General features: G+C 41.7%; 1 protein-coding gene across 13 annotated transcripts in view; it reads left to right on the plus strand.

The window, feature by feature from the left end:
* The first annotated feature begins 2,176 nt into the window (after positions 1–2,176).
* GTF2I (general transcription factor IIi) overlaps positions 2,177–27,117 on the plus strand; it is a 99,261-nt gene continuing 74,320 nt past the window's right edge. For 10 of the 13 annotated variants that reach the window (XM_036409344.2, XM_036409351.2, XM_036409346.2 and 7 more), the window contains exons 1-3: positions 3,473–3,856; positions 20,180–20,283; positions 20,979–21,117. In XM_036409344.2, coding sequence (XP_036265237.1) covers positions 20,185–20,283; positions 20,979–21,117 — 238 coding nt within the window. In that variant the 5' untranslated portion in view covers positions 3,473–3,856; positions 20,180–20,184. Of the gene's footprint in view, positions 2,307–3,466; positions 3,857–20,179; positions 20,284–20,978; positions 21,118–27,117 lie in introns of those variants that run through there. The other 3 variants (XM_036409345.2, XM_036409352.2, XM_036409356.2) reach the window with 3 other exon arrangements.

A 27,117-nucleotide genomic window follows, 5' to 3' on the forward strand; every position in this document is an offset into this window, starting at 1 on the left:
ATGAAATTTTTGGAGAGTTTGTTCTAGGTTTGTGAAATATGCTGTTGGTATTTTAATGTCCCACTTATTTATGCATTCACTGGTTGCTTCTTATATGTGTCCTGACCGGGGATTGACCCTGAAACCTCCATGTATTGGAAGGATCCTCTAACCAACTGAGCAACCCAACCAGGGCCCAGATCCCTTGTTTTTAGAAGCAGTCAACAAGATTGAAAGTTCAGAGTCTATGTGGAGATGAATTTGAGTTGGTGGGAGAGCTCACATTTGATTTAGATTCATCTCTAGCCTGGCCTAGAACAGTCTGACTTGGCTTTTGATTCCCAAGAATACAATAGAATGGAAGTGTCATATTATACGGACACTTATCTTCAGTATTACATACACTCGGTTAAACATAAACAGCAGTGCCCAGCTGGCATGGCTCAGTGGTTGAATGTCGACCTATGAATCAGGAGGTCACAGTTTGATTCCCAGTAAGGGCACATGCCAGGGTTGTGGGCTCAATCCCCAGTGGGGGGCATTCAGGAGGTGGCCAATCAGTGATTCTCTCATCATTGATGTTTCTCTCTTTTTCTCTTTCTCCCTTTCTCTCTGAAATCAATAAAGATATAATAAATAAAAAATAAACATAAACAACAGAAACATTTGGAATAATTTGATATAAATAACATGCAAGATTCTGCCACCTGTTATTTGTGCACTGAAGTGAGAATGAATAAAGAGCTGTGAATTTTCTCTTCCTACAGTCTTAGTCATGGCACACATATCTTGTCATGTTGAATGTTAATCTAAAGTAAGTTGAATGTGATTGAAAAATAAGTGGCTGTACTGAGAGGTGGTAAACAAAGTGGCTTATAACATGATCACAATTAACAAAACATTGTACCAATGAGGTGAGGGAGAAATTGGCTAACAAAGAGCTACAAGTATACCAATAACAGCCCAGGTAGTGAGCCAGGCCTTAGGGAAGACTGAAAAAGCATATGTTAATGACTAGAGACTAGCCATTTTCAAATGGTGTGCTATGTCACCATAGTGTGCCAATTTTTAAAACATGTAATACCTGACTACTTAGCCAGGGAACTTTTCCCTTAGATTGTCAAATTAAAAAATGACAACAGCCAGTACCATGAGAGCCATCCAGTGTGGCTGCACCAAATTATATCTAATTTTTTGGGGGGTCAGATTAGGAAAAAAAAAAATGCTTTTTTGATATGCTGCGGGATTTTGGTAATAAATTCATATATGTCATGAGATTAAAAAGGTTGTAAATCACGGTTGTATACATAAATTTGAGGGTTACACCCATCAACATCAATCAGTACACTGAGTAAAAGGCTTGCTACTTAAACCACACACCATTCCATACACAGTACTGTTCATTATTCCCAGAGGGCCAGGTTTACGTCTAGAGGCAGTTCAAAGCCAGCTAGAGTTCTAGAAATTGCTTTAGTATTTAAGAGTTTTAGAAACTGTTTCAACATAAAAGGAAGTTGGAGTTCCTGAAGAAGGAGCACAATTCTATTCTGAAGCTCTAAACAAATTCATAGAAGCAGGGAACTATCTCCCAAACTTTTAATGATGACAAGGGTTATCTTGACTAAAGAAACTTTTGTCTGACAACTCACTTTCTAACTCGTCTCCAGGCGGTAGAGGCTCCCCGCCCATGAGTCACTTAGTAGCGGTCTCCCTTATCAGATAGACTGTATCTCAGTGCTGGTGTTTAAGTAACCTTTTCATTTAAAAAAATCTTAATGGCCCCAAGGCGCAAGAGTAGTGAAGCTGGCAACTCAGATACGCTCGAGAAACCGTCAAGTGCTCCCTTTAAGTGAAAAGGTGAAAATTCTTGACTTAATAAGGAAAGAAAAGAAATGCTATGCTCAGGTTGCTAAGATCTACAGCAAGAACGAGTCTTCTATCCATGAAATTGTGGAGAAGGAAACAGAAATCCGTGCTAGTTTTGCTGTTGCACCCCAGACTGCAACAGTGACAGCCACCGTGCGCGGCAAGTGCTTGGTTAAGATGGAAAAGGCATTAAGTTTGTGGCTGGAAGACATGAACAGAAGATGTGTTCCGGTTGGCGGCACTGTGCTGCGCCAGAAAGCACTGAGCCTGTATGAAGACCTGAGCAAGGGATCCTCTGAAAGGAGTGGCACCAAGCTATTTACTGCAAATAGGGGGTGGTTGCACAGATTCAGGAAACAGGTTTGGACTGAGAAATGTAGGATCTACTGCAGAGGCTGTGCCTGCTGGTGAAGAAGCTGCTGCCACATTGCCCGCAGAGTTGAAGTGCGTTAAGGAGGAAGGTGTGTATGTACAGGAAAAATCAGATATAGATAATAGATAGATAGATAGATAGATAGATAGTGTGGCATTATCTGGGGTTTTAGGCGTCCATTGGGGGTCTGAAAAGGTATTTCCCGCGGATAAGGGGGACTGCTGTACATCAAAAGAATGGCTGTTTGGAAAGTTTTCTTGCCAGCGACAGAGGCTGGAAAAGGCGATGTGGTTGCCACCTACGGAGGAGGAGAGGGAGAGGGGGAGGACGGCCGGCTTGGCTTGAATCCCCCAAGGGGAGGAAAATCATAAAACCACTGCGCTTTACATTAACATCTGAAATCTCTGGGTCAAGTTTTTTTAAACGTTGAGTTTCAGTGTACAGTAATGTCTCAGCATTCTGGAAACTCATGAGCTAATGAAAGTTGAGAAGCAAAAGAAAAAACCGGAGGGGGGGGGAGTGAATGGATTTGAGTTAAAAAAAAGCCTCAGTGGTTGACTGAACAAACCTGGCTACAAATCAGGTTATCTGCTCCCACTCCATGGCCTTTTCTCAACTTTCTTTCTAAATGTGTAGACACGTGAGCGAAGCCTCTGGGGGCACAGAAGAGTCCCACCCCCTCCCCGGTGCAAAGTCCGAACGCACTCGTCTTTCCCGAGGCACGCTTTCAAAAAACTAAGTTCTTTTGTGTCCCAGAGGGTGGTGCCGGGCGGAGGAAATCCCTCGGCGAGCCCGGAGGCTGGGCGGGCCGCTCTGGGGCTTCCCGGCCCGTGGCCGCGTCCCGGTCTCGCAATTTCCAGGGAATCTGGGGGTGCAGGAGTAAGCTCGAGTCTTGCACGGCGGCGGATGCTCCGCCGAGAGAAGGCTGGAGCCCCCCCAGCCGCCCGGATTCTCGCCCCTGCACCCCGGCTCCCCTCCCCCACCGGGCGGCCGCACAGGCCCCAGGTGCAGCCATGTTCTCGATCCCACCGCCCCGCGCCTCCATTGACAGTCCTTGCAGGAGAGGGCCGGGCGTCGCGCTCTCCGCGTCCCCCGGGCTCGGGGGTTCGCGGGCGCGATGCTTCCTGGGAGTCGTAGTCCACCGCCCCCGCTATCGCTTTCACAGGGAAGAGTCAAAAACTACAACTCCCGCTGGGCCGCATGGCGGGTGCGCAAGCGCAGCAAGACTTCTAGGAACAAAAAAAAAAAAAAAAAAAAAAAAAGGGGGAGGAAAAAAAAAAAAGGAGGAGGGTGAGAGAGAAGCTCAGAGAGCAGAGAAAAGGGGCCACCGATCGCCCCCCCCGCGCTTCCCCGCACGCGTTCTCTAGCCGCGGCCGCCCGCCTGCTGCGGTCCCCCCGGCCTCTCTCGGGTCCCGGCCACTGGATCGAGGCGCTGAGCGGGGCCCTGCAGGGCGGCCATGCGGCGGTGACAGAAGCTCGGCTGGAGACGCACGGGCCCCTCGCCCTCTCACCTCCTGCCCGCTAGCCAGCTCGCCTCCCCCCGAGGCTGATCCTCCGCGGCCGCGGCTCGCGCACGGCCCACCCTCGTCTCCCCTCGGCACCCCGATCCCGGCGCTGCCTGGAGGCGGCTGCACTCGGGTGAGTGAGTCCCTGCCGCTGCACCCCCTGCCCCTCGCCCCGGTGCCACGGGAGCAGAGCCATTATGTGGGACGCCCCCTCCGGGCCTGGGCGGCCAGAAGTGTGGGGGCCGTGGGCGGCGGCCGAGTGGGGGTACCCCCCGGGCCGCCGGCGTTGGGGGTGGGGCTGGGACAGACGCGGTCGCGGGGGACGACAGTTGCACGCGCGCGCCTGGGGGGGCTGTTGGGGGAGGGGCGCGCGCGTGAGCGCCGCGCGCGCGTGGGGGGGGTCGCCTCACGCGTGAGGCTCGCGCGCGAGCGAGCGAGCCTGCGGCTGCGCATGCCCGGACGCTGATTGGCCGGCCCGGGCGCTGCGGGTGCGCGCGCGGTGCCAGGCCCGAGCGGAGGGGTCGCGCTGGGCTCGGTGTCTCCGGGGCTTGTGTGCCGGGGCAGCAGACGCGCCGGATTGGCCCGCGGGCGCGGGGGCGGGGTCGGCGCCACGCTGCTCCGTAACTTCGGCCGGAGGGCGGGCGGGAGGCCGGGCAGGCAGCCTGCGGAGCGCCGCCCCTTCTCGTCCCTGTCCCTGTCCTTCCCTGCCTTCCCGCAGGTGGGACGCGGAGTGGGCTTTGTCAGGCCCCGCGGGGCAGGCGCGCCTGCCCCGCGGGGCCTGTTTTTAGGGTGGAAATAAACACAATGACCGGAAGGAAAACCTCTGCCTTCAGGCGAACATAAGCAGGATTAGGCCAGCACCCAGACGGGTTTCTGGGGAGGAAGAAGACAACAAAAAACTGTCTTTCTTTCCCTTTCCTCCAGCCCTTCCACTCTTGCTTAGGCAAGTTTTTTCTTTATTAAAGCGAGGAGTTTTTGTTGTTTGTTTTTAGTGTTAACGGTTTTGCGCTAATTTGCGGCTAAGAGTGTTCAGATGTCGGGTCCTGTGCACGTAGTGCTCCCTCCTGCGAATGCGGGGCCCCGTGCAGACTTGTCAACCTCTCTGCATTGACCTTTGCTGCAGACAATGGCTTGATAGCCCACAGAGCTACAGAGTAACCGCTGGGTGCCAAGGAAACAAAAGGGAAAGTTAGTTTGCAAACCAGAATGTGCATTAGAGTACCCAGGGGAGGCAGGGCTTTCTCTCTCTCTCCCAGTGATTTGGGATGACTGCTTAAATTTCCTACTGCAAATAGACCCCGCCTCTTTATTCACTTCCCGCGGTTCCAGTTGAGGTCAGAAACTATTAGGTGGAAAATTCCCAGAAATAAAAAATTCATAAGTTTTAAATGTCTCGCGCCGTTCCGAGTAACATGATGAGGTCCTGTCCCGTCCCGCCCCGCCCTGGCTGTGAATCATTCCTTTGTCCAGAGTATCCACGCTGTGTATAAGCTACCGGCCCATAGTCACATAGTTGCCATCTCGGTTTTGATACTGCAGTGCCGGTGTTCAAGTAACACTTGTTTTCCTTAATGGCCCCAAAGTGCAACAGTAGTGAAGCTGGCAATTCCGATATACCCAAGAGAAGCCGTCAAGTGTTCCCTTTAAGTGAAAAGGTGAAAATTCTTGACTCAATAAGGAAAGGAAAGAAATCCTATGTTGAGATGCTAAGATCTACAGCAAGAACGAGTCTTCTATCCGTGAGATTGTGGAGAAGGAAACAGAAATCCGTGCTAGTTTTGCTGTTGCACCCCAGACTGCAACAGTGACAGTCACCGTGCGCGGCAAGTGCTTGGTTAAGATGGAAAAGGCATTAAGTTTGTGGGTGGAAGACATGAACAGAAGATGTGTTCCGGTTGATGGCAGCATGCTGCGCCAGAAAGCACTGAGCCTGTACAAAGACTTGAGCAAGGGATCCTCTGAAAGGAGTGGCACCAAGCTATTTACTGAAGTAAGGGGTGGTTGCACAGGTTCAGGAATAGGTTTGGACTGAGAAATGTAGGAACTAAGGCAGAGGCTGTGCCAGAAGAAGCTGCTGCCACATTTCCGGCAGAGGTGAAGAAGTTGATTCAGCAGGAAGGTATGTATGTATAGAAAAAAACATGGTATGTGCAGGGTTTGGTACTCTCTGTGGTACTCTCTGGTGGTCTTGGAACATGTCTCCTGTGGATAAGGGGGGACTACTGTACATGTTTTGTTTTGCCCATTTTTTAGCCACGGTAGTCTACTGCCTGTGCTCTCCTTTGGCCTGCTTCTGGGGTCTTGGTTCACACCTGTAGGCTGGAATGATTTTTCTTTCTTCAGGCTCTTCTCGCTTAAAGCCTGTATTGTTTGGTCAGAATTTGCTGTTCCTACAGTATCCCAGTAAGCGTGATTGCCGCGCCTAGGAGGGCATCTTTATTTCCTCTAGGAGTGTTTGTTTCTGTTTACATTTGTCTAGCCTAGTCACTAGGTATTTAACTCTTAGATGGGTAAGGACTAGGCTTTTCTGCCTTTCCCCTCCTTCCAGTCTACAAGCTGTGCAAACTACAGCTAACATTTGAATATTTTATGTGCCTGGCATTGCTCTTAAGCTTTTACTGTATATTTTCTTATTTAACCTTCAGAACAACCCCATAATTCTAAGGATGAGGAACAAGCAGAGAGAAGCTGGGTCATTTACTCTTGATTCCCAGATTTGAATCTAGGCAGCCGAAATCTTAACCTTGAAGCCAGCGTTTCTCAAACTCCTGTGTGCATCAGCCTCCTCCGAGGGCTTGTTAAAGCAGTTGCTCAGCCCCACCCACACCTTCTGATCCTGCAGGTCTTGGGTGGGGCCCGTTATTAGCATTTCTACCTGGTTTCCTGGTGGTGTTGATGGATGCTTGAGAACTATTCGTAATGGCAAATTAAGTTTTTTTGTTTTTATAATTTTTATTTTTGAGTGAGAAGAAGGGAGAGATAGAAACACCGATGAGAGACATTGATCTGCCAACTGGCATACTCCCTACTGGGTATCGAGCCCTGCCCAGGAATTTAACTGATGAACTCTTGGTTCATGGGTCGATCGATACTCAAGCACTGAGCTACAGCAGCCAGACATGTTAAAGTTTTAAGTGAGGAAGATTTATTGTAGATGTTTGTTTTTCATTACTTTAAAAATACGTACATCTTAAAAAATAATTTGAGCTGTTCACTGCAGATTGGTTGGAAAACTTATTGAGAATTAAGAATTTTTATTAGCCATGATTTAGAAAATTAAGAGTTTAAGAAATAAAGTCTCCAGTTTAGAAACGAGTCAAGGATATTTAAGTACAGAATAAAATTAGAAATCTAGTAATTTTGGCTTCCCCCCCCCCCCCCCACTCTCATTCAATTATTAATATATTCACAGCACAGGCATTTATCTCCTTCCAGGGATCTCTAAAGCATCCCATCCACACCTTTGACTATAAAGTCTGGGAACCCAGAACAGGTGGGGTCATAGGGCCTGGGCATGCACTGAGATAGGCTGGTCCCGGGTGAGGCTGGGAAGATCCCGGCTCCTCCCCTACTTCCCCAAGCTGCTTGCACATACAAGGATTTGGTTTACTATTTTGTTTGTTTTAATTGTTGACAATATTACAGATGTCTCCCATTTTCTCCCTTTTTGCTCCCCTTCACTCAACCCCCACCCTAGGCCTTCCTCATACTATGGTCTGTGTCCATGAGTTATACATATATGCATATATGTTCTTTGATTAATCTCTTCCTGTCCCCAGGCCACAACCCTGCCGCCCCCCTGCTTATTGGGGCACAAGTCTTGTTGAGAAAGATTTTGTTTCTTAAAATTATAATAGATATCTTAAAATATATATTTTAAATATATTTTTGATTTCAGAGAAGAAGGGAGAGAAGAGAGAGAGAGAGAAACATTAATGATGAGAGAGAATCACTGATTCGCTGCCTCCTGCACACTGTATACACACACACACACACACACACACACACACACATAAAAGTGCTTTAGGATGGCATTTGGCAAATAGTAAGCATTCAATGCATATTAGTCATAAAAATACTCTTTAGCCCTGACCAGGTGTAGCCCTGACCAGGTGGCTCAGTTGATGGTGTGTTTCAAAACAAAATATAGAAGCATGGTCCTGATACACCATGGTTGGCAGAGCATGTACAAGAAGCAGTCAATGAATGCATAAATAAGTGGAACAACAAATCAACTTCTCGCAAGTGCTTGTGCTCTCTCCCCCCCTTCCTCTCTTCTCTCTAAATCAATTACAAAAATACTGTTTCATACTTTTGAGAAATTGAATTTTTTAAGAAAAAAGAACATTTATAAGTAACACTGATCACAAGGTAAATCTCCAGAAACTGGAGAATATGAAGTCTGTGAGGGAAAGGACTTGTTCTTCCTGGGATTTTCCCCTTATAACTGTTAGATTGTTTTTGTAGTATGGCAAGGGAAATGATTTATTTATTTATTTATTTAGCCTTTAAAAAGTACTCTGTTAAAAGTGATTTAGGCCCTACCTGGTTTGGCTCAGTGGATAGAGTGTCAGCCTGCGGACTGAAGGGTCCCGGGTTTAATTCTGGTCAAGGGCACATGCCTGGGTTGCGGGCTCGATCCCTAGTAGGGGGCATGCAAGAGGCAGCTAAAAAAAGTACTGTGTATGGTTATGTTATGGTATAATTATAGAAGCACAGAGTAGGAAGAGGTCTTATTAGAGTATCTGGTTAAAATGAGCCCTGGTTTGTAGACAGAAACTATACATATCTAATGTATATGTATAATATATTATGGAGAGACAAATCTATATTGCAACTAGTGAATTTATAATTGAAATAGCCCCTGGAACTGGTTACCCAACAGACAGATAACTTGACCTTCTTTTGCCCTGATGGGGTGGCTCAGCTGGTTGGAGTGTTATTCTCTACACAAAGGTTTCAGATTGGATTCCCCGTCAGAGCTCTTATCTAGGTTTCAGATTCCATTTCTAGTCGGAGCTCATATGGGGAGGCAACCGATGTTGCTCTCACATCGATGTTTCTCTTTTCCTCTTCTCTAAAAAACATTGAAGACATAATCTTGGGTTAGGATTAAAAAATTAATAATAAATTTACCTTTTTCCTATTTCCAACTATGTAAGTTTTAGAGGTAGTGCCCCCCCCCCCCCCCCACTGGGGGTGTTGATATACACTATTTGAGTTAGAAACTAGGAAAGGAGTTAAAGAGTAGTTGGGATTTCCTTGCTTTTATAGGGCAATTAAAGGAGATAAGAAAAACTTTAGCTATCTAATTTGTGGCCAGGACCTAGTCATTTAAACATTTTTACTAGAAATTGACAACTTGATTGATGGGAGCTGAGAAAAATTTCCTTCTGCATTGTTATAAATGGTTTTGGCCTCAGACTTTTTTCTTTTAATTCTCACCCAAGGATATGTTTTTATTGATTTTAGAGAGGGGGGAAGGAGAGAGAAACAAATAAAAAACATGGATATTGGTTGCTTTCTGTACATACCCTGATCAGGGATTAAACCTGCAATTTTTTGGTGTATAGGATAACAACAGAGCCACCTGGCCAGGGCTTGGCCTCAGACATTAAAAAACATTTAGGTTAAATTATTTTAGTAGAAAAATATAATTTGACAAAAGAGGATGACAGCAAGCATTCAGGTTGGGCAGAAGTAGGTAAATTACCAGCCATCATTACCCAAAAGATAAATAATAAGATACAAAGTAAAAATAATAAGACAAATAATACAAATCAATAATACAATAATAAGTAACTAAATAAATACAAGAATACACTGTTTCATGTACTCGCAACTGTTTTTGTCCTATCTTACACTTAAGGAAAGAAAAGAGAAATTGACCCACCTATTGGAATTTGTTTAAAACGGGTTAAAAGGGTAAAAGGAAATATATTAGTTTCATTTTTTCTTGTTCTTTTTCTTTCTGGTATGCCATTTTATTTTTAAACATTTTTAATTCACTGGCAATTACATTCACAGCGTCAAAAGCATCACAACCACTTCTAAAATTTCATCACTCTAAATAAAAACTCTGTATCCATTAAGCAATAACTCTTCATTCCTCCCTCTCCCTAGTGCCTTTAACCTTTAATCTGTTTTCTGTCTCAGAATTTGCCTCTGTTAGATATTTCACATAAGAGGAATCATACAATATTTGTCAGCTTATTTCACTTAGTATATTTTTTCAAGGTTTATCTGTATCATAGCACGTATTGGAACTTCATTGCTTTTTATAACTGAACTAGAGGCTTGGTGTACGAAATTCGTGCACAGGTACGGTCCCTAGCCTGGCCTGTGATCAGGCCATCTTCCCCAGCTGCCCACAGCCGGCTCTGCCCCCCGGCTGCCACCCACCCCGGTTCCCTGTTCACCATCGGGCGATCAGTGCCTGATGGCCAGGGGAAGGGATGGAGAGGTCAGCTGTTCCCGCCCGCTTGCTGGCCCTGCACCCGCCGCAGGTAGCCATCAGGCGATCGGAGCCTGCTGGCTGGGGAAAGGGACCAAGAGGTGGTCAGTGTGCTTCATAGTGACTGGTCCAGTGGTCTTTCTGGTCATTCTGCCATTAGGGTCAATTTGCATATTACCCTTTTATTATATAGAATAGAGGCCTGGTGCACGGGTAGGGGCCGGCTGGCCTGCCCTGAAGGGGCCCCCTGTTTGGGGTTGGAGTCCCTGCTGGGGGGCAGGCCCGACCTGGGTGAGGGGCTGCTGAGGGTTTGCAGGCTAGTCACACCCCCAATCGGGGTGGGGGAGTCCCTGCTGGGGGACAGGGCTGGCCTGGGCAAGGGGCTGCCAGGGGTTTGCATGCCTGCCACACCCCCCAATCCGGGTGGTGGTCCCCACTGGGGGGTAGGGCCGGCCTGGGTGAGGGGCTGTGAAAAGTTTGCAGGTCGGCCACACCTCTGGTTTTGTCAAGAAGGATGTCGGGATGATGTTCAGAAGATGCCCAGTCTATCCGGTCTAATTAGCATATTACCTTTTTATTTGTATAGATAAAGTTTCTTTGTATGATATACCACATTTTATTTATCCATTTCTCTGTTGAGGACACTTAAGTTGTTTCTACTTTTTGGCTGTTATGAATATTGCAGTTATGATTATTGGTGAACGAGTGTATTTTGATTTTTGTGTGTATACACTTAGAAGTGAAATTGCTGCATTGTTGTTTTTTTCCTTTTTTCCTTTTTTCTTGCTTTTCTTTTTTATTTTTAAAAAAAATATATTTTATTGATTTTTTACAGAGAGAAAGGGAGAGGGATAGAGAGCTAGAAACGTCGATGAGAGAGAAACATCGACCAGCTGCCTCCTGCACACCCCCCACCGGGGATGTGCCCGCAACCAATGTACATGCCCTTGACCGGAATCGAACTTGGGACCCTCCAGTCCGCAGACCAACGCTCCACCACCGAGCCAAACGAGCTTCGGCTCATGCTTTTCTTTTTTAAAAAAAAAATACATTTTATTGATTTTTTTTTTTTTTTTTTTTTTTTTGTACAGAGAGGAAGGGAGTGGGATAGAGAGTTAGAAACATCAGTGAGAGAGAAACATTGATAAGCTGCCTCCTGCATACCCCCTACTGGAGATGTGCCCTCAACCAAGGTACATGCCTTTGACTGGAATCGAACCCAAAACCTTCAGTCCACAGGCCAACATTCTATCCACTGAGCCAAACCGGTTAGGGCTCTTTTTTTAATCCTTTTCTTGGGGCAGATGAATTTGGATGGATCATAAGAAATCTTTCAGTAGTATAGAAAATCTTGACATTTACTTCATTTAGCATAATGCCCATGTTGTAGGATGTGTCCAAATTCCTTTTTTTTTTTTTTTAATATATTTTATTGATTTTGTACAGAGAGGAAGGGAGAGAGATAGAGAGTTCGAAACATTGATGAGAGAGAGTCATCAATCAGCTGCCTCTTGCATACCCCCCACCGGGGATATGCCCGCAACCAAGGTACATGCCCTTGACCGGAATCGAACCTGGGATCCTTCAGTCCCCAAGCCGACGCTCTATCCATTGAGCCAGACCGGTCCCGGCCCAAATTTTCTTTTTTAATCCTCATTATGATTTTTGAAGTTTGTGTTTTTATAGTATGGCAAAGGAAATAATTATTTTTTTAAAAGATTCTAAAAATTGATTTTAGAGAGAAAATTGATTTTATATAAGAGTGGAACATCAATTGCTGCCTCCTGTAAGCTTCCCTACTAGGGACGGAGCCCGAAACCCAGGCGTGTGCCTCGACCAATAATTGAACTGGCATTCCTTCAGTGCATGGGACAGTGCTTAACCAATTGAGCCACACTGGTCAGGGCAGGAAATAATGTTTGAAAAAAACTCTGATTATGTTATAATTGTAGAAGTGGAGAGTAGTGAAGAGTTGGTTAAGATGAGTCATGATTATGCCCACCTGGTGTGGCTCAGTGGATGAACGTGGACCTATGAACCAGGAGGTCATGGTTCGATTACTGGTCAGGGCACATGTTGGGGTTGTAGGCTCAATCCCCAGTGAGGGGCATGCATGAGACAGCAGATCAATGATTTTTCTCTCATCAATGTTTCTATCGCTCCTTCTCCCATCCTCTCTGAAATCAATAAAAATATATTTAAAAAAATGAATCCTGGTTAGACAGCCTGTGAAGATTTCTGATTGTATAGGTTACATACTTTTGAGAATTACTGTGTGTGTTTTTATTGCATTTGCATACATGGGCTTTAGTATGTTTATAGTAAGTTAATTATTTTCTGATTATGTATTTTTGTCAGGTTAATTGTTTATAGCTTTTAGAGAAAATTTTAAGAGTATGTTGTAAAACAGTGAGGTAGTTAGTTACTTTACCCAACTAAATACTCACTTTTTGCGTTTATTTTATAATTTTATCCTTCATTTGTATCCTCATCTGCTGAAAAAAATAGCAAAATGAGTGGTTGAGCTATTGCTCACTATTCATCTTTATTTTAAGGTTTGACAAAGAAGGGGTCCTTTTTTACATTTGGAACAGTACTCACTCATCCATTTACCTAACATATTGAGGGCCAGGCCCCAGAACACAATCTGTTTCTTGAATGTAATGGTGAGGACAAATTATATAATATTTCTTTGTTGAGAGTTTCAGGATAAAGACTAGTTTAGTTTATATATTCAGTCTAGTTAACTTTTTTAAATATTTGGAGTAAGGTGACTTTAACTTACATTTTAAAACAATCTCTAAGGAGTATATTGGATGTAAGCAAATTTTCATGGTTGCACACACATGCTTTAAAAGGTGTATGTACTTTATTTCAAAGCAGTGATTTATTGTATACCTTAAACTTATACAACGTTGTGTCTATTATATCTCAATAAAGTTGGGAAAAATAAATAAGTAAAAATAAATACAAAAATCCCCCCACTGATTTAACACTTTTCTGATTAATTTTCCCGCCCCATCAGAAAATAGGATATTTTATTTAGTAGTGATAATTAAAGCAGTTAGTTGGGAAATTTTCATTTTATCAAACTTGGCTTTACAGATTTTATATGTAAATCAATAGAAAAATATAAATGTGTTCTTAAAATAACCATTTTAATAAAATTTTAAATGCTTACTGAATTTTAAAAATTTACTGAATGCTTGTGTGAAGTACTCAGTACTAAATTCATTCTGAATATCCACTCCTAACCATGTCATTGTACATCTCCAAAAAATAAACACATTTTTAACAATCACAGAATGTTATCACAACTAACAAATTAATAATATCCTAATGTCTTCTAATACCCAGTTTTTTATTTTTTTGGTTAAAATATATTTTTATTGATTTCGGAGAAGAAGGGAGAGAGAGATATAGATGGAAACATCAATGATGAGGGAGAATCATTGATTGGCTGCCTCCTTCACGCCCCACACTGGGGATCGAGCCTGCGACCTGGCACGACCTGGCCATGTGCCGTAACCAGGAATCAAGCCTTGATCTCCTGGTTCGTGGGTTGATGCTCAACCACTGAGCCACTCCGGCTGGGCCTAATACCCAGTTTATAATAATAAAGTTGTCTTTGTTCCTCCCCCCTTCCCCCCAAAAAATAAGTTCTGATAACAACCTTGTGAGGGAAGTATACTTATTACTGCCTTTTTCTAGACTGGTAAATTTAGGGTTAAAGAATCCTAAGGTCAGCCCTGACCCATGTAGCTCAGTTGGTTGGAGTGTCATCCCAAGCACTGAAAGATTGCCAGTTGATTCCCAGCCAGGCACATATCCAGGTTTTGGGTTCCCAGTTGGAGCGTGTATGGGGGGCAGCCAATTGATTTTTTTCCCCCTCTCTCCCCTCCTCTTTCCCTAAAATCAATAGAAACGATTTAAAAAAACAATTCCAAGGTCAGCCATATCTAGTATTGGAGATAGAACTTGAATTCAGAACTTCGGCCTGATTTCAAAATTGAGTTCATAATAGCTTTGCTTCTATTGTCTGCCTTCTGGGAATAGTATATTTAAAAAATAAAGATGGATTTCTAAATCATAACTACTTGATTTTCATTTCTGCTTCCAATTCATACAGTTAGAAATAGAACAAGTGATCCAGCTTGTCTAATACCAAATGATTTTTAAACTTGGAGTAAGGTCAAATGGACACATTCTTTGTCTGTTGCCAGGACCAGCTACTGCTTTTTAAACATCTGGATTGTCAATTTAAATGTATAATTTACAAAAGTTTTCTCTTATACTGTAATGCCAAGTATGGGTGTTCCTGAATAGCTGAAAAGATTTAAAAAAAATTTTTTTTATTTGTCTTTCAAGGACATTGCTTTGGCTACTGTAAAGATCAGAATTGAACATGTGATCCTTGAATTGGGCAAATCCTCTTTCCCTGGCCTCATTTATTATTTTGTCACTCTTCCCTTCACCAGACTTAAATTTTTTAGAAATCTATTGCAGTTATCTCAACATTTCTGGAAATGGGGTCGAGAAGGATATAAATTTTTAAGTACTAATAATACTTTCAAATCTTAAACTCTTAAGTATATTTTGTTTCCTTTTGAGGGATCACTTGTTTTTTATTGACATAATTACTAGCTTTATTTCAGCAGATAGAATTTAGTATCTTAAGATAAATGTAAGCATAGCCTGCTATAAAAACTTAAAATTCTTGTCTTAAAAAGTCAGTCTTGCTCTACTGGCATGACTCAGTGGTTGAGTGTTGACCTTAAGCCAGAAAGTCAGGGTTTGATTCCTGGTCGGGGCACATGCCTGGGGGCAGGCTTGATCCCCAGTGTGGGGTGTGCAGGAGGCAGCTCATTGATGATTCTCTCATCTTTGATGTTCCTGTCTCTTTCTCTTTCCCTTCATCGTTGAAATCAGTAAAAAAGAATAAAAGAATAATTGTGTCCTTGCTGATTGTTCGGTGATTAAAGCTCTGGCCTTCAGACTGCAGGGTCAAGGGTTCGATTTCTGGTCAAAGACACAAATGCCCTGATTGGGGAGATGACCGGTTGCTATAATGCACACTGATCACTAGGGGGCAGACACTCAGTGCAGGAGCTTCCCCGGATTGTGAGAGCGATGTCAGACTGCCTGTTTAGGTCTAATCCACTGGGACATCCTTGGGATTGGGCCTAAACCAACAGTCGGACATCTCCCGAGGAGTCCTGGATTGGAAAGGGTGCAGGCTGGAGGTAAGGGGATCCCCCCCCCTGCATGATATAGCCCATTTTAGTACATTTAACTTTCATTCACTTTTAGAAATTATAGCCAAAACCGGTTTGCCTACAGTGTTACTAATATATAATTATTTACCTTGGTTTCTTTTCTTTTTTTTTTCTTACCTGCCTTTTATTATTGTACATGAGAGAGGTAATTTGGAATTTTGAGATAGGATTCTAGTCTCTTGTTATAAAATTAACTGTATGACCTAAGCAAAATGGCTAATCTTTCTGGGTTGGGCTTCTCATTATTAAATTAATAAAACAAAGTGATTGCACTAAAATATCTTTTTTTAACTATCTTGATCTAAGATTGCATGTTATAAGATTGAAATGGGAAGATGTTTGTTGAAAACAATATAATAGCACAAAGAAAGAAAAAGGACATGAATATAATGAAATACAAAACAAGATCATTTACCAGTCTCACCTGAATCTTACTTGGAAGCAGATATATGTTGAAAATTTAGTAATATTTTAGAGATTAGCATAATAAAAATATTAAGAACCTATTTTGTTTTGTTCGAGTGATAATGGTGTGTGTGAAAATCTCTAAGAGTTCTCTTCTACTCACTATAATTGTTATTTTGCTATGCAGTATTAACAACAAGGATCAGAAAATTCAAAGCAGAAGTATGGGCAAATTAAAACATTTATGTGGAATTAATTATTGGCATATTTTGAGGTAGAACAGAATAGTGAAGACACAGATAAACCTAATCCCTGAAATGGATCTCCAACAAGAAACTCAAGAAGATTTTAAAGAATGGCTGGAGTCTGTTTTCAGAAAGAAAAGAAGGCCATCTCATCTATGAAACAATAGTTGACAAGGATAAAAGATAAGGAAATGAAACAGGAACAGTCCAATGTGTTCATATTTAAAACTCACAAAAGTATTAAAATCAAATATAGGGTCACACAAGATAAACCTTCAGAATGGAAGAATTAAGGGAATTGAAAGATAGCAGACTCAGGTAACTGCTATGTTTTGTGTTCTTGGAATGCTTTTCTCATCTCTTTCCTCCAGTTAAGGGTCCTGCTTTGCCTTTTGAGTAGCTGCCTACCTCCCTATTTCATGTGGTTCTAGCTGCAGCGCTAATCGCAGTGTAGCCTAGGTAATCTTTTTCTGACTAGTCATAGTTAATTGAGCTTGGGTAGGGTAAGCTTGTGACACAAACTCCTAACACTTTTGTGCAAACAGTAGCAGGAAGATATGATAGTCAGTTGTCTCTGGGATTATAGGACTGGTGTGTGGTAAACCATGTGTCTGTATCTCTGTTTTAGGGAAGAAACACATCTGCTCAAGAAGTGAGGCAGGTCCACAGGGAGGGAATAGAGAGAACTCTTATGATGTCTTATGTTCCTGGGTGTAGCAGTGCAACTTTTAAAGTGAAATGAGTAAACACACCAGTAAATATTCCCTTCTTTACTTGAGATAGTCTGAATTGAGAATTTGTAACCTTGTAATCTACTAGTTATGGCTAAATCATAACTTGTTCTTGAGAATAAAGAATATAAAGTGTCGTTCCTGGAGATGGTGGAACTCATAGGCATGTTATAAAATTATAAAGCAAAATGTTTGTAAAAGTACCAAAAAGTTTATAAAATAGAGATAAGTTTTGGAGGGATAATGTGAAAAGGCTAATATTAAAAGAAAAATGGGAATTCTTTTTTTAAAAATATATTTTATTGATTTTGAAGGGAGAGAGATAGAGAGTTAGAAACATCGATGAGAGACTCATCGATCAGCTGCCTCTTGCACACCCCCTACTGGGGATATGCCCGCAACCAAGGTACATGCCCTTAACTGGAATCGAACCTGGGACCCTAAAGTCCCCAAGCCGACACTCTATCCATTGAGCCAAACCGGTTTCGGCAAAAATGTGAATTCTAATACTAGAATTCAGAATTACCTTTGTCTTGTGGGCGTTTGCCACATGAACGTGAGTGGTTTTGTTTTTGTTTTTAATGTATTTTTATTGATTTCAGAGAGGAAGGGAGAGGGAGAGATAGAAACATCAATGATGAGAGGGAATCATTGATCGGCTGCCTCCTGCATGCCCCCTACTGAGGGCTGAGCCCGCAACCCGAGGCATGTGCCTTTGGCTGAAATTGAACCCAGGAACCTTCAGTCCGCAGGCTGATGCTCTAGTCTATCCACTGAGACAAACTTGCTAGGGCAATGACCTTGATAAGTCATTGCATTTGTAAAATGAGAACACATTTCCTTTTTCTTTTGCTGGAGAATTAAAGGAAAAGTTAGATTATTAAGAAATACAGCCCTGACTGGAGTTGCTCAGTTGGTTGGGTGTTGTCCTGTGCACCTAGGAGCGAAGGAGAGACAAACATTACTCTGAGAGAGAAATATGCCTCCTACTTGTCCCCTACTGGAGATCAAGCCTGAAACCTGGGCGTATGCCCTGACTGAGAATTGAACCAGCCTTGACTGGGAATTGAACTGGCAACCTTTTGGGTGCATGGGGACAATACTCAACCAACTGAGCCATACTGGCCAGGGCTGCTATTAACTTTTATGTCCTCGGTGTATATATTTATTATATGTTGATGCCTAATTCTAGTCTGGCAGTTAATTCACGTGGTAGCAAATGGGAAATAGATCAGAGTTTTTAATAAGGAGATAGATCATCCTGTTTAAAAATAGGAAAAAGATTCAGGTCATTTTTAACCAAAATTATTTTTATGTCAACAGCTCTTATGTTTTCTGGAATATTGGGGCTTCAGTTAAAGGATACCCAGATATTTAGAAAATTAAATATATATAGATGTGCTTTTTAGAATTCCCATTTTTACTTCTAGTCCTTCATTTTTAAAAAGTTGATTTTAGAGAGAGGGGAAGGAGAAAAAGAGAGAAAGAGAGAAACATCGATCGGTTGCCACTTGAACACATCCTGAATGTGGACTGAACCTGCATCCTAGTTATGTGCCATGACCAAGTATCAAACCTGAGCCATTTGGTGCATGGACGATGCTCCAGCTAACTGAGTCACACTGCCAGGGCTAGTGAGAGAATTTTTAAAAATTTGCTTTAGATTTTGCCTTAGAGTGTCTTATGTGGTGTGTTTTTGCTTTTTAATTTGATATCAAAATTTACCATTTTAACTATTTTTTTTTAATTTTTTAAATATATTTTATTGATTTTTTACAGAGAGGAAAAGAGAGAAACATCGATGAGAGAGAATCATCGATCAGCTGCCTCTTGCACACCCTCTACTGGGGATGTGTCCACAACCAAGGTACATGCCCTTGATCAGAATTGAACCTGGGACCTTTCAGTCCGCAGGCCGATGCTCTATCCACTGAGCCAAACCGGTTTTGGCAATTTTTAACTATTTTTAAATATACTATTTCTGGCATTAAGTACATTCTCATTATTATACAACCATCACCATTATCTCCAGAACTTTTTTACCATCTCAAATTGAAACACTATATGCATTAAATACCAGTAGCAACTCCCCATTACCACCTTTCCTTAGTCATTGACAACTGTATTTGTCCTTTTGTGTCTGGCTTATTTCACTTAGAATAATAGTTTCTTCTTATTTTTTACCTATTTATTTTTAAAAATAGAATATTTTCAGTGTCCATCTATGTCCTATAGCATGTATCAGAACTTTATATTTATTCCTTGTTAAGGTTGAATTATACTCCATTTCATCTGCAGATCACATTTTGTTTACCCATTTATCTGACAATGGACATTTGGGTTGTTCCCATCTTTTGGCTATTGTGAATAATGCTGTTATGAAGATTGGTATACAAATATTTGTTCAAGTCCCTGCTTTCAGTTCTTTGAGGTATACACCCAGAAGTAGGATTTCTGCAGTATAGTAATTTTGTGTGTATGTGTGTGTTTTTTTAATTTACCATTAATATTATTATTATCATCATCATCATCATCATCATCATCATCATCTTAGGACAAGCTTAGAGTGAAGGGAGAAGGGAGAGAGGGTCAAAATTGCAATTCAGTATGTGCCTTGACCAGGAATTGAACTGGCAACCTTTTGATGCTCAAAACACTCTCACAGGATGGTAATTTTGTTTAAATTTTTAGAAATTGCTACAATGGATGTACCAGTTTACATTCCTAATAGCAATGCACGGGGGTCCAATTTTTCCACATCCTTGTCAGCACTTACTATTTAATATTTATGTGTTATATTTTTATAGTGTTTGAAATTCAGTTGAGGCTTTTTGCTGATATCAGAGTATCAGCAAAATGTTTTCTAATGAGAATAATATGCTGTATTGTAAAGGAATCGTAGATGGCATTTATCCTGCAACCTATTATATTTCCTCTTCAATAAGAAAGAAGAACTGATCTTCATCCAGCTTCTGTCCTCTTTTCTATAATCAGTGTGTATATGGGAGAAAGGAAATTTTGCATCTGTTTCCTATGATATAATTTGATAAACTACAACTAGGTTGTGATGTGTATCTTTCTTCATTTTACTTGGGAGAATTTTAACTGGTTCGGAATTTATTTTGGGGGATGATGCTGACCTAATTTTATGGAAATAAAATTAGATGGAAAGTTATGAGATAGAAGCTCTATTTTATGCAATAGGAGTTTTTGGCAAATAAAACTTGGTATGTGAGCCTAATTTTTCTCTTGTGTGATATAAATGAACGCAGTTTGTGGAAGACCTTACATTTATCAGGGCACTGTATTTCAGTTACTCACTTTCTTCTTAATTATCTTGCACAGGGATCATGGCCCAAGTAGCAATGTCTGCCATGCCAGTTGAAGATGAAGAGTCTTCAGAGAGCAGAATGGTGGTGACGTTTCTCATGTCTGCTCTTGAGTCCATGGTGAGATGGCTTTACACTTCTATAACCTTCCATGTTCGGATAAGATTGGACTTGTGGATGAGATTGATTTGTTCTTATAAAACATTCTAGAGGCCTGGTGTACGAAATTTGTGCATGGGGTGGGGGATCCACAGCCTGGCCTGCACTCTCTCCAATCAGGGACTCCTCGTGGGATTTCCTTTGCTGGTTGAGGCCTGATTCTGGGATCGGGCCTAAACCAGCAGTCAGATATCCCTCTTTTTTTAAAAAAAAATATTTTATTGATTTTTAACAGAGAGAAAGGGAGAGAGATATAGTGCTAGATAGATTGATGAGAGAGAAACATTGACCAGCTGCCTCTCGCACACCCCCTACCGGGGATGCGACCGGAATCGAACCCGGGACCTTTCAGTCCACAGACCGACGCCCTACCACTGAGCCAAACCGGCTTCAGCCAGATATCCCTCTTGCAATCCGGGATGACTGGCTCCTAACTGCTCGACTGCCTGATCAGCTGCCTCCTGCACACCCTGGGTATCAAGCCTGCAACCTGGGCTTGTGCCCTGACTGGGAATTGAACCATGACCCTGTTGTTCATAGTCCACACACCTGAACCCTGAGCCAAGCCAGCAGGGTGATAAGATTTTTTATTCATCCAGCAGAAACAATGTTTTTAACTTATATCTGTGTATAACACTTCATTGTTTCTATTTCAGTGTAAAGAACTGGCCAAGTCTAAGGCAGAAGTGGCCTGCATTGCCGTGTATGAAACAGATGTGTTTGTTGTTGGAACAGAGAGAGGACGTGCTTTTGTCAACACCAGAAAGGATTTTCAGAAAGATTTTGTGAAATACTGTGAGTACTGTGTTTTGATCTTTTGTGTTTCATAAATATTATACCTAAATATATGCGATTAACACATGTTATATTAAAGCAGAATGAGATTTATACTAAAAAAAGGAAAATTCTGAAATATCCATGGAGACATTTAAAAAGGCTCAAAACAAATCACTAACATGGAAATATAGTATAAATACTGAAGGGTTTAAGAAAATGGTTAGTTATACTCTGTTCCTTGCTAGGTATTATTCTATATTGGTGAAACAGATTAAAGAGAAGGTAAATTTTGAATTGAGTGAAAGTTCTTACTCACATGAGCAGTTCTTTTCTTGATAGATAATCGATGTGTAGAAAACAAGTCTGTGCATTAATTTTTGTAAGCCTGATGCAGAGTTAAACAGGTCTCAAATCCCTCAGTGGAATCAACTTGTCAGTCTTCATTGAGTTCTGTGATCCTCCAATTGAGGGTTCATCCAGTTGGTAATTGGGGGTTCATCTAGTTGGTAAACTTACTTGACACTGGAACCAGTGCAGTGGAGAAATTTACTGTAGGGTATTAATATGTATGGCCTTTTACACTATGACAATTTTGTATCTGTGTTTAACCTAACACTATGCATAGATTTTATATTAATTCTGTGATACAGCATTTTTTTTTTAAATACAGAAAGAAAATAATGGTTAGTATATCTATCTATATTGGCATGTTAGATACATGTTTTTAAGATACAAATTTAAATTTCCATTATCAACTTAGATCAAATTTATGATAAATTGAGCAGATCATGAGTAAATAAAAATAGGTTTTTTAATTAATTAATTTCATTTCTTGTGTTTTTATTCTTTTTTAAAAAATGTATCTTTCTCCCTTCACTCTATGCCTTCCTCCCCAGCCAGCTATGATCTTTTAAATTTTATGATGGTAATCTATTTTTTTTTCAATGACTCAAGAATAGTGGTGTAATTTTGGCAACACTGCCAACAGAATACAAATTTTGTGATAATGTTCATTACAACAATATAACTCATAATTCTGCTGAAATGAAAGTAAGAAAAAGAAATTGGAATAAACATGTAATAATTTACAAATTATGTATGTTTTTATTTTATTATTCTTCCAAACATCACTAATCCATCATTATAACATCCAGATGTGCAATAATAACTGAATTTAGTTGTCTTTGATATTTTGCTGACTTCAGTTATATAAAAATCAGAGCTTTCCATATTTTTTCTTTCCTCAGTTTTTTTTATTTCAAGAAAAATGATTTTAAATATAATGTCACCTGCATAAACCTTAATATTTCAAGAAAAACAATCTTAAATATGTTACATGCAATAAACATTAATATCTCAAGAAAAATGATTTTAAATATGATAATGTTACATGCAGTAAACACCAATTATTTAAGAAAAATGATCTTACATACAATAATATTGCATGCAGTAAACATTAGTATTTAAAAAAATAAAAGGATTTTAAGTATAATAATATTACCCAAACTGTATCAACATAGATGATATCACAAAAGTTGTAGGAAATATTAAAAATCTGCAAATAACAGGATTACTTCTATTATATTCTAATATATTTTTGGCTCTATTTTTGTTCATTAGTTTCTGTTGTTCATTATAGTCCACAAATGAGTGAGATCATATGATATTTTATCTTTTCTCAGTCTCTAGTGCAGGACAGTGTTAAAGGCTGTTTCTGACTAATTTGATCAGGCAAAGACTCAAAGTCTCCAGAGTCCCCTCTGCCTATTGACTATTAGGATTCTGACTTGAATTGCCCCCAGGCAATTTTCCTCAGGTGTTGCAAGAGTTTTTTTCAATGGAGTGGGGCAGTTGCTTCTGCCTGGAGGCTAATTGTTACTTTTAATCTCTTTAAGTGGCCTCAGTGCAAGGTATTTTCCTATAGGGTGTGTCAACTATCTTCACCCTAGTCAAGGGGTAAATGTCTATGTGGGAAAGATATCCTCTGCTGTGTGAGAGAATGCCTTAGTCCAGAAAACTTTGTGCTGTTTGCCTTCTGAGCTTTATCCTCCAAGTCCCTAGTCCTGGGTTCTGCTCTCACATCTCCAGTCCACTTCACCCTCTCTCTGCTAGAGTACAGGGTGGGTCCATAGGAAATTTTTGTGTATTGGCCCTTTAAGAGGGTGCCAGAATTTGCAGCTGCCACTTCCTGGTAGACAGCACCCCACTGCTTTTCACAGCTATATGTTATGTGGGTTGCCTTCTCAGTTTGGTGCTTTTTGCTGGGGAGCCCACTTTGGGATAGATCCCAGAGTTCTCAGTGGCACTTCCCCACAGCAGAGATCTCTCTGGGACGTCAGGTGCCGTCTGTGGATGCTTGGCCAGCCCTTTAGCGCCTCCACCCCTCCTACCAGTTTCTACACAGTCTCCACTTTCTGTTCTTGGGTATCAAGGTTCTCTCCTGTGAGTTTTTCGTTGCTTATTCAGTATCATTTAGTATCATTTTGAGAGAGAAAAATTTTTTTTCTCAGCTGTTGAGATTATATATATATATATATATATATATATATATATATATATTTTTTTTTTTTTTTTTTTTAAGAAAATATTTTTATTGCTCTAGCTGGTTTGGTTCAGTGGATAGAGCGGGAGCCGCTCCTGCCTCTGCAGGGGTACTAAGGATGTCCGACTGATGGCTTAAGCCCGCTTCCCACAGGGAGTGGGCCTAAGCTGTCAATCAGACAGCCTTCAAGGGCTCCCAGACTGAGAGAGGGTGCAGGCCGGGCTGAGGGACACCTGCCAAGTTTACGAATTTTGTGCAGTGGGCCTCTAGTACACACACACACACACACACACACACACACACACATACTAGAGGCCTATTTCACAAAGTATGTGCACTTGTTGGGGGGTTCCCTCAGCCTGGCCTGTGCCCTCTCACAGTCTGGGAACCCTTGGGGGATGTCCGACTGACAGCTTAGGTCTGCTCCCCACAGGAGGTGGGCCTACGCTGTCAGTCAGACATGTTTAGCGCTGCTGCAGAAGTGGGAGAGGCTCTCGCCACTGCTGCTGCATTTGCCAGCCATGAGCCCGGCTCAGGACTTCTGGCTGAGTGGTGCTCCCCCTGTGAGAGTGTAGTGATCACCAGGGAGCAGCTCCTGCATTGAACGCCTGCCCCCTGGTGGTCAGTGTGCATCAGAGTGACCAGTCATTCAGCCATTCTGTCGATTTGCATATTAGCTTTTTATTATATAGGATATTGATTTCAGAGAGGGAGAGGGAGAAGAGATAGAAATATTAGTGTATAAGAGAAAATCATTGATCAGCTGCCTCTTGCATGCCCCACACTGTGGATCAAGCCTGCAACCTGAGCATGTGCTTTGACTTATAATTGAACTGTGACCTGTTTCATAGGTCAGTGCTCAACCACTGAGCTATGTAGGGTGGGCCTTGGATATTTTTTCCACTTATATCTAGAGAGAGTGGAAGGGAGGGAGAGAGGCACAGCAAGGGAAATATCAATTGGTTCCCTTCTGCATGTACCCCAACCAGGGTCAGCGATTGAACCTACAACCAAGGTACATGCCCTTGACTATAATCAAACTCGAGACCCTTTAGGCCAAGGGCTGACAATCTTGCTACTGACCCAAATTAGCTAGGACTCATTTTGATAACTTTTAAGAATATGATTATGTTTATGTATTTAAATTTATAATAATGTTGCTTTGATTATGTTTATATCAGTTGCCATCTGTCCCATGAATACCATAATTCCACTGGCAGCTGTATTTATATTTTTGTTTCCTATACTGCCTTGCTTATATGGTTCTCCAATAGTTAGAACGAAGTATTAGGAGAATTGTTCTCAGTTGTAAATTATAGTCACTCCCTATTAGTATTCATGTTTTCTTTATAAAATCCCCCTCCCCCTTTTTTAAATTGAATAGAGAGAGAAAGGGAGGGAGAGGGAGAAATATCAATGAGAGAGAACCATGGATCAGCTGCCTACTACATATCCCATACTGAAAATCGAGCCCACAACCTGGGCATATGTCCTGATGGGGAATTGAACTGATGACTTCTTGGTGCATGGGATGCTAGCTTTTACGTATGTATGTATGTATGTATATATGTTAATATAATTTTCCATTGATTTTTAGAGAGAATGAAAGAGTGGGGGAGAGACAGAGAGAGAGAAATATTGATGTGAGAGGGACATTGATTGGTTGCTGCCACATTGTCCCGACTGTTGCCAGGATTGAAGCTGCGACTGAGATACGTGCCCTTCACCAGGAATTGAACCAGAGACCCTTAAGTCTCCAGGCCAACACTCTACCAGTGAGCCCAAACTGCTAAGGCCTAGTTTTTTAAAAATATATTTTTATTGATTTCAGAGAGGGAGAGAGAGAAACATTAATGAGAGAGAAGCATTGCTTGGCTGCCTCCTACATGCCCTCATTGTGGATAGAGCCGGCAACCCGGGCATGTGCCCTAGACTGGACTCAAGCCTGGGCCCCTTCAATCTGCAGGCTGAAGCTCTGTCCACTGAGCCAGACCAGTGACGGCCAGGGCCTAACTTTTTATTTTATTATTTTTTTATTTTTTTAAATAAATTTTATTGTTCATATTTCCCCTTTTCCCCAAGAATCGTCAGTTCACTTCCCTTTCCTACCTCTGATTCTATTATATTTATTAGTTAATATTGTTCATCAGATTTTTTTTTAATATCCTTGGTTTTTAGATTCACTTGTTGATAGTTACGTATTTGTTGTTCATAATTTTTATCTTTGTTTACTTTCTCTTCTGAAAGAACCCCCTTCAGCAATTCATATAATTTTGGTTTGGTGGTGATGAACTCCTTTAGATTTTTTTTATTAGTGAAGCTCTTTATCTGGCCTTCGATTCTGAGTGATAGCTTTGCTGGGTAGATTATCTTTGGCTGTAGATTCTTACTATTCATCACCTTGAATATTTCTTGCCATTCCTGTCTGGCCTGCATGGTTTCTGTTGAGAAATCAGCTGACAATTGGATAGGTGCTCCTTTATAGGTAACTACCTGCTTTGCTCTTGCTGCTTTTAATATTCTCTCTTTGTCTTTTGCTCTTGGAATTTTAATTATGATTTGTCTTGGCGTGGTCCTCTTTGGATTCCTTTTGTTTGGAGTTCTGTGCGCTTCCTGGACTTGTAAGTCTAATTCTTTCACCAGGTGGGGAAAGTTTTTTGTCACTATTTCTTTCAGTATGTTTTTGATATCTTGCTCTCTCTCATCTTCTGGGACCCCCATAATTCTGATGTTGGTTCGCTTAAAGTTGTCCCAGAGATTTCTTACATTATCTTCAATTTTCTGGATTCTTTTGTCTTCTTGCTTTTGCAGAGAAGTGTCTTCTGGCTCTTTATGTTCCAAATCTTTGACTTGATTCTTGCGATCTTCCATTCTGTTTTTAGGACTCTGAATAATATTTTTTATTTCAGACAATGTATTCTTTATTTCTTGTTGATCTCTTATCATTTCTCGTTGATTCCTTATTAATTCTAGTTGATCTCTTTTCATATCCTCATAGGTCTTATCGACCTTTTCTAGGAAATTCTTGAAAAACCTTATAAGTGTAGATTTGAACTCTATATCTAGTTGCTTTTTGTCTTCCATTTCTTTCGTTTGTGATCTATTTCGTTGTCGCATTTCCGCAGCTTCCCTGATGGGGCAGATTTTCAGGGTGGAGCCTACAGCCTTGGCTTCCGTCAGCCCCGCCCTATGCGGTTCCTGAATCTCAGTAATCCCCAGGGTCCTTCAGTACTCGCTGCAAGCACCTCTGAGAGAAAGGTGCCCTCGATTTTCGCCTGCTACCAAGCAGTCTAGGCTCTCCCCCAAAGAGCCCGGCACTGGGGTTCAGTTCAGTTGGAAGTGGGATTGGAGGTGGCGTTCAGAGCAGTCTGGCGCTCCAGTCTCATTTCCGCTAGGGCAATCCCGTGGCACAGCCAACCATTCTTCTCTGTGCGCAATGTGCGCGCCTCTGGGACCTCCTTTCGCCGCTCCCCCGA

This window comes from Pipistrellus kuhlii, unplaced genomic scaffold, assembly GCF_014108245.1.
Source record: "Pipistrellus kuhlii isolate mPipKuh1 unplaced genomic scaffold, mPipKuh1.p scaffold_m20_p_4, whole genome shotgun sequence".
Classification (NCBI taxonomy): Eukaryota; Metazoa; Chordata; class Mammalia; order Chiroptera; family Vespertilionidae; genus Pipistrellus; species Pipistrellus kuhlii.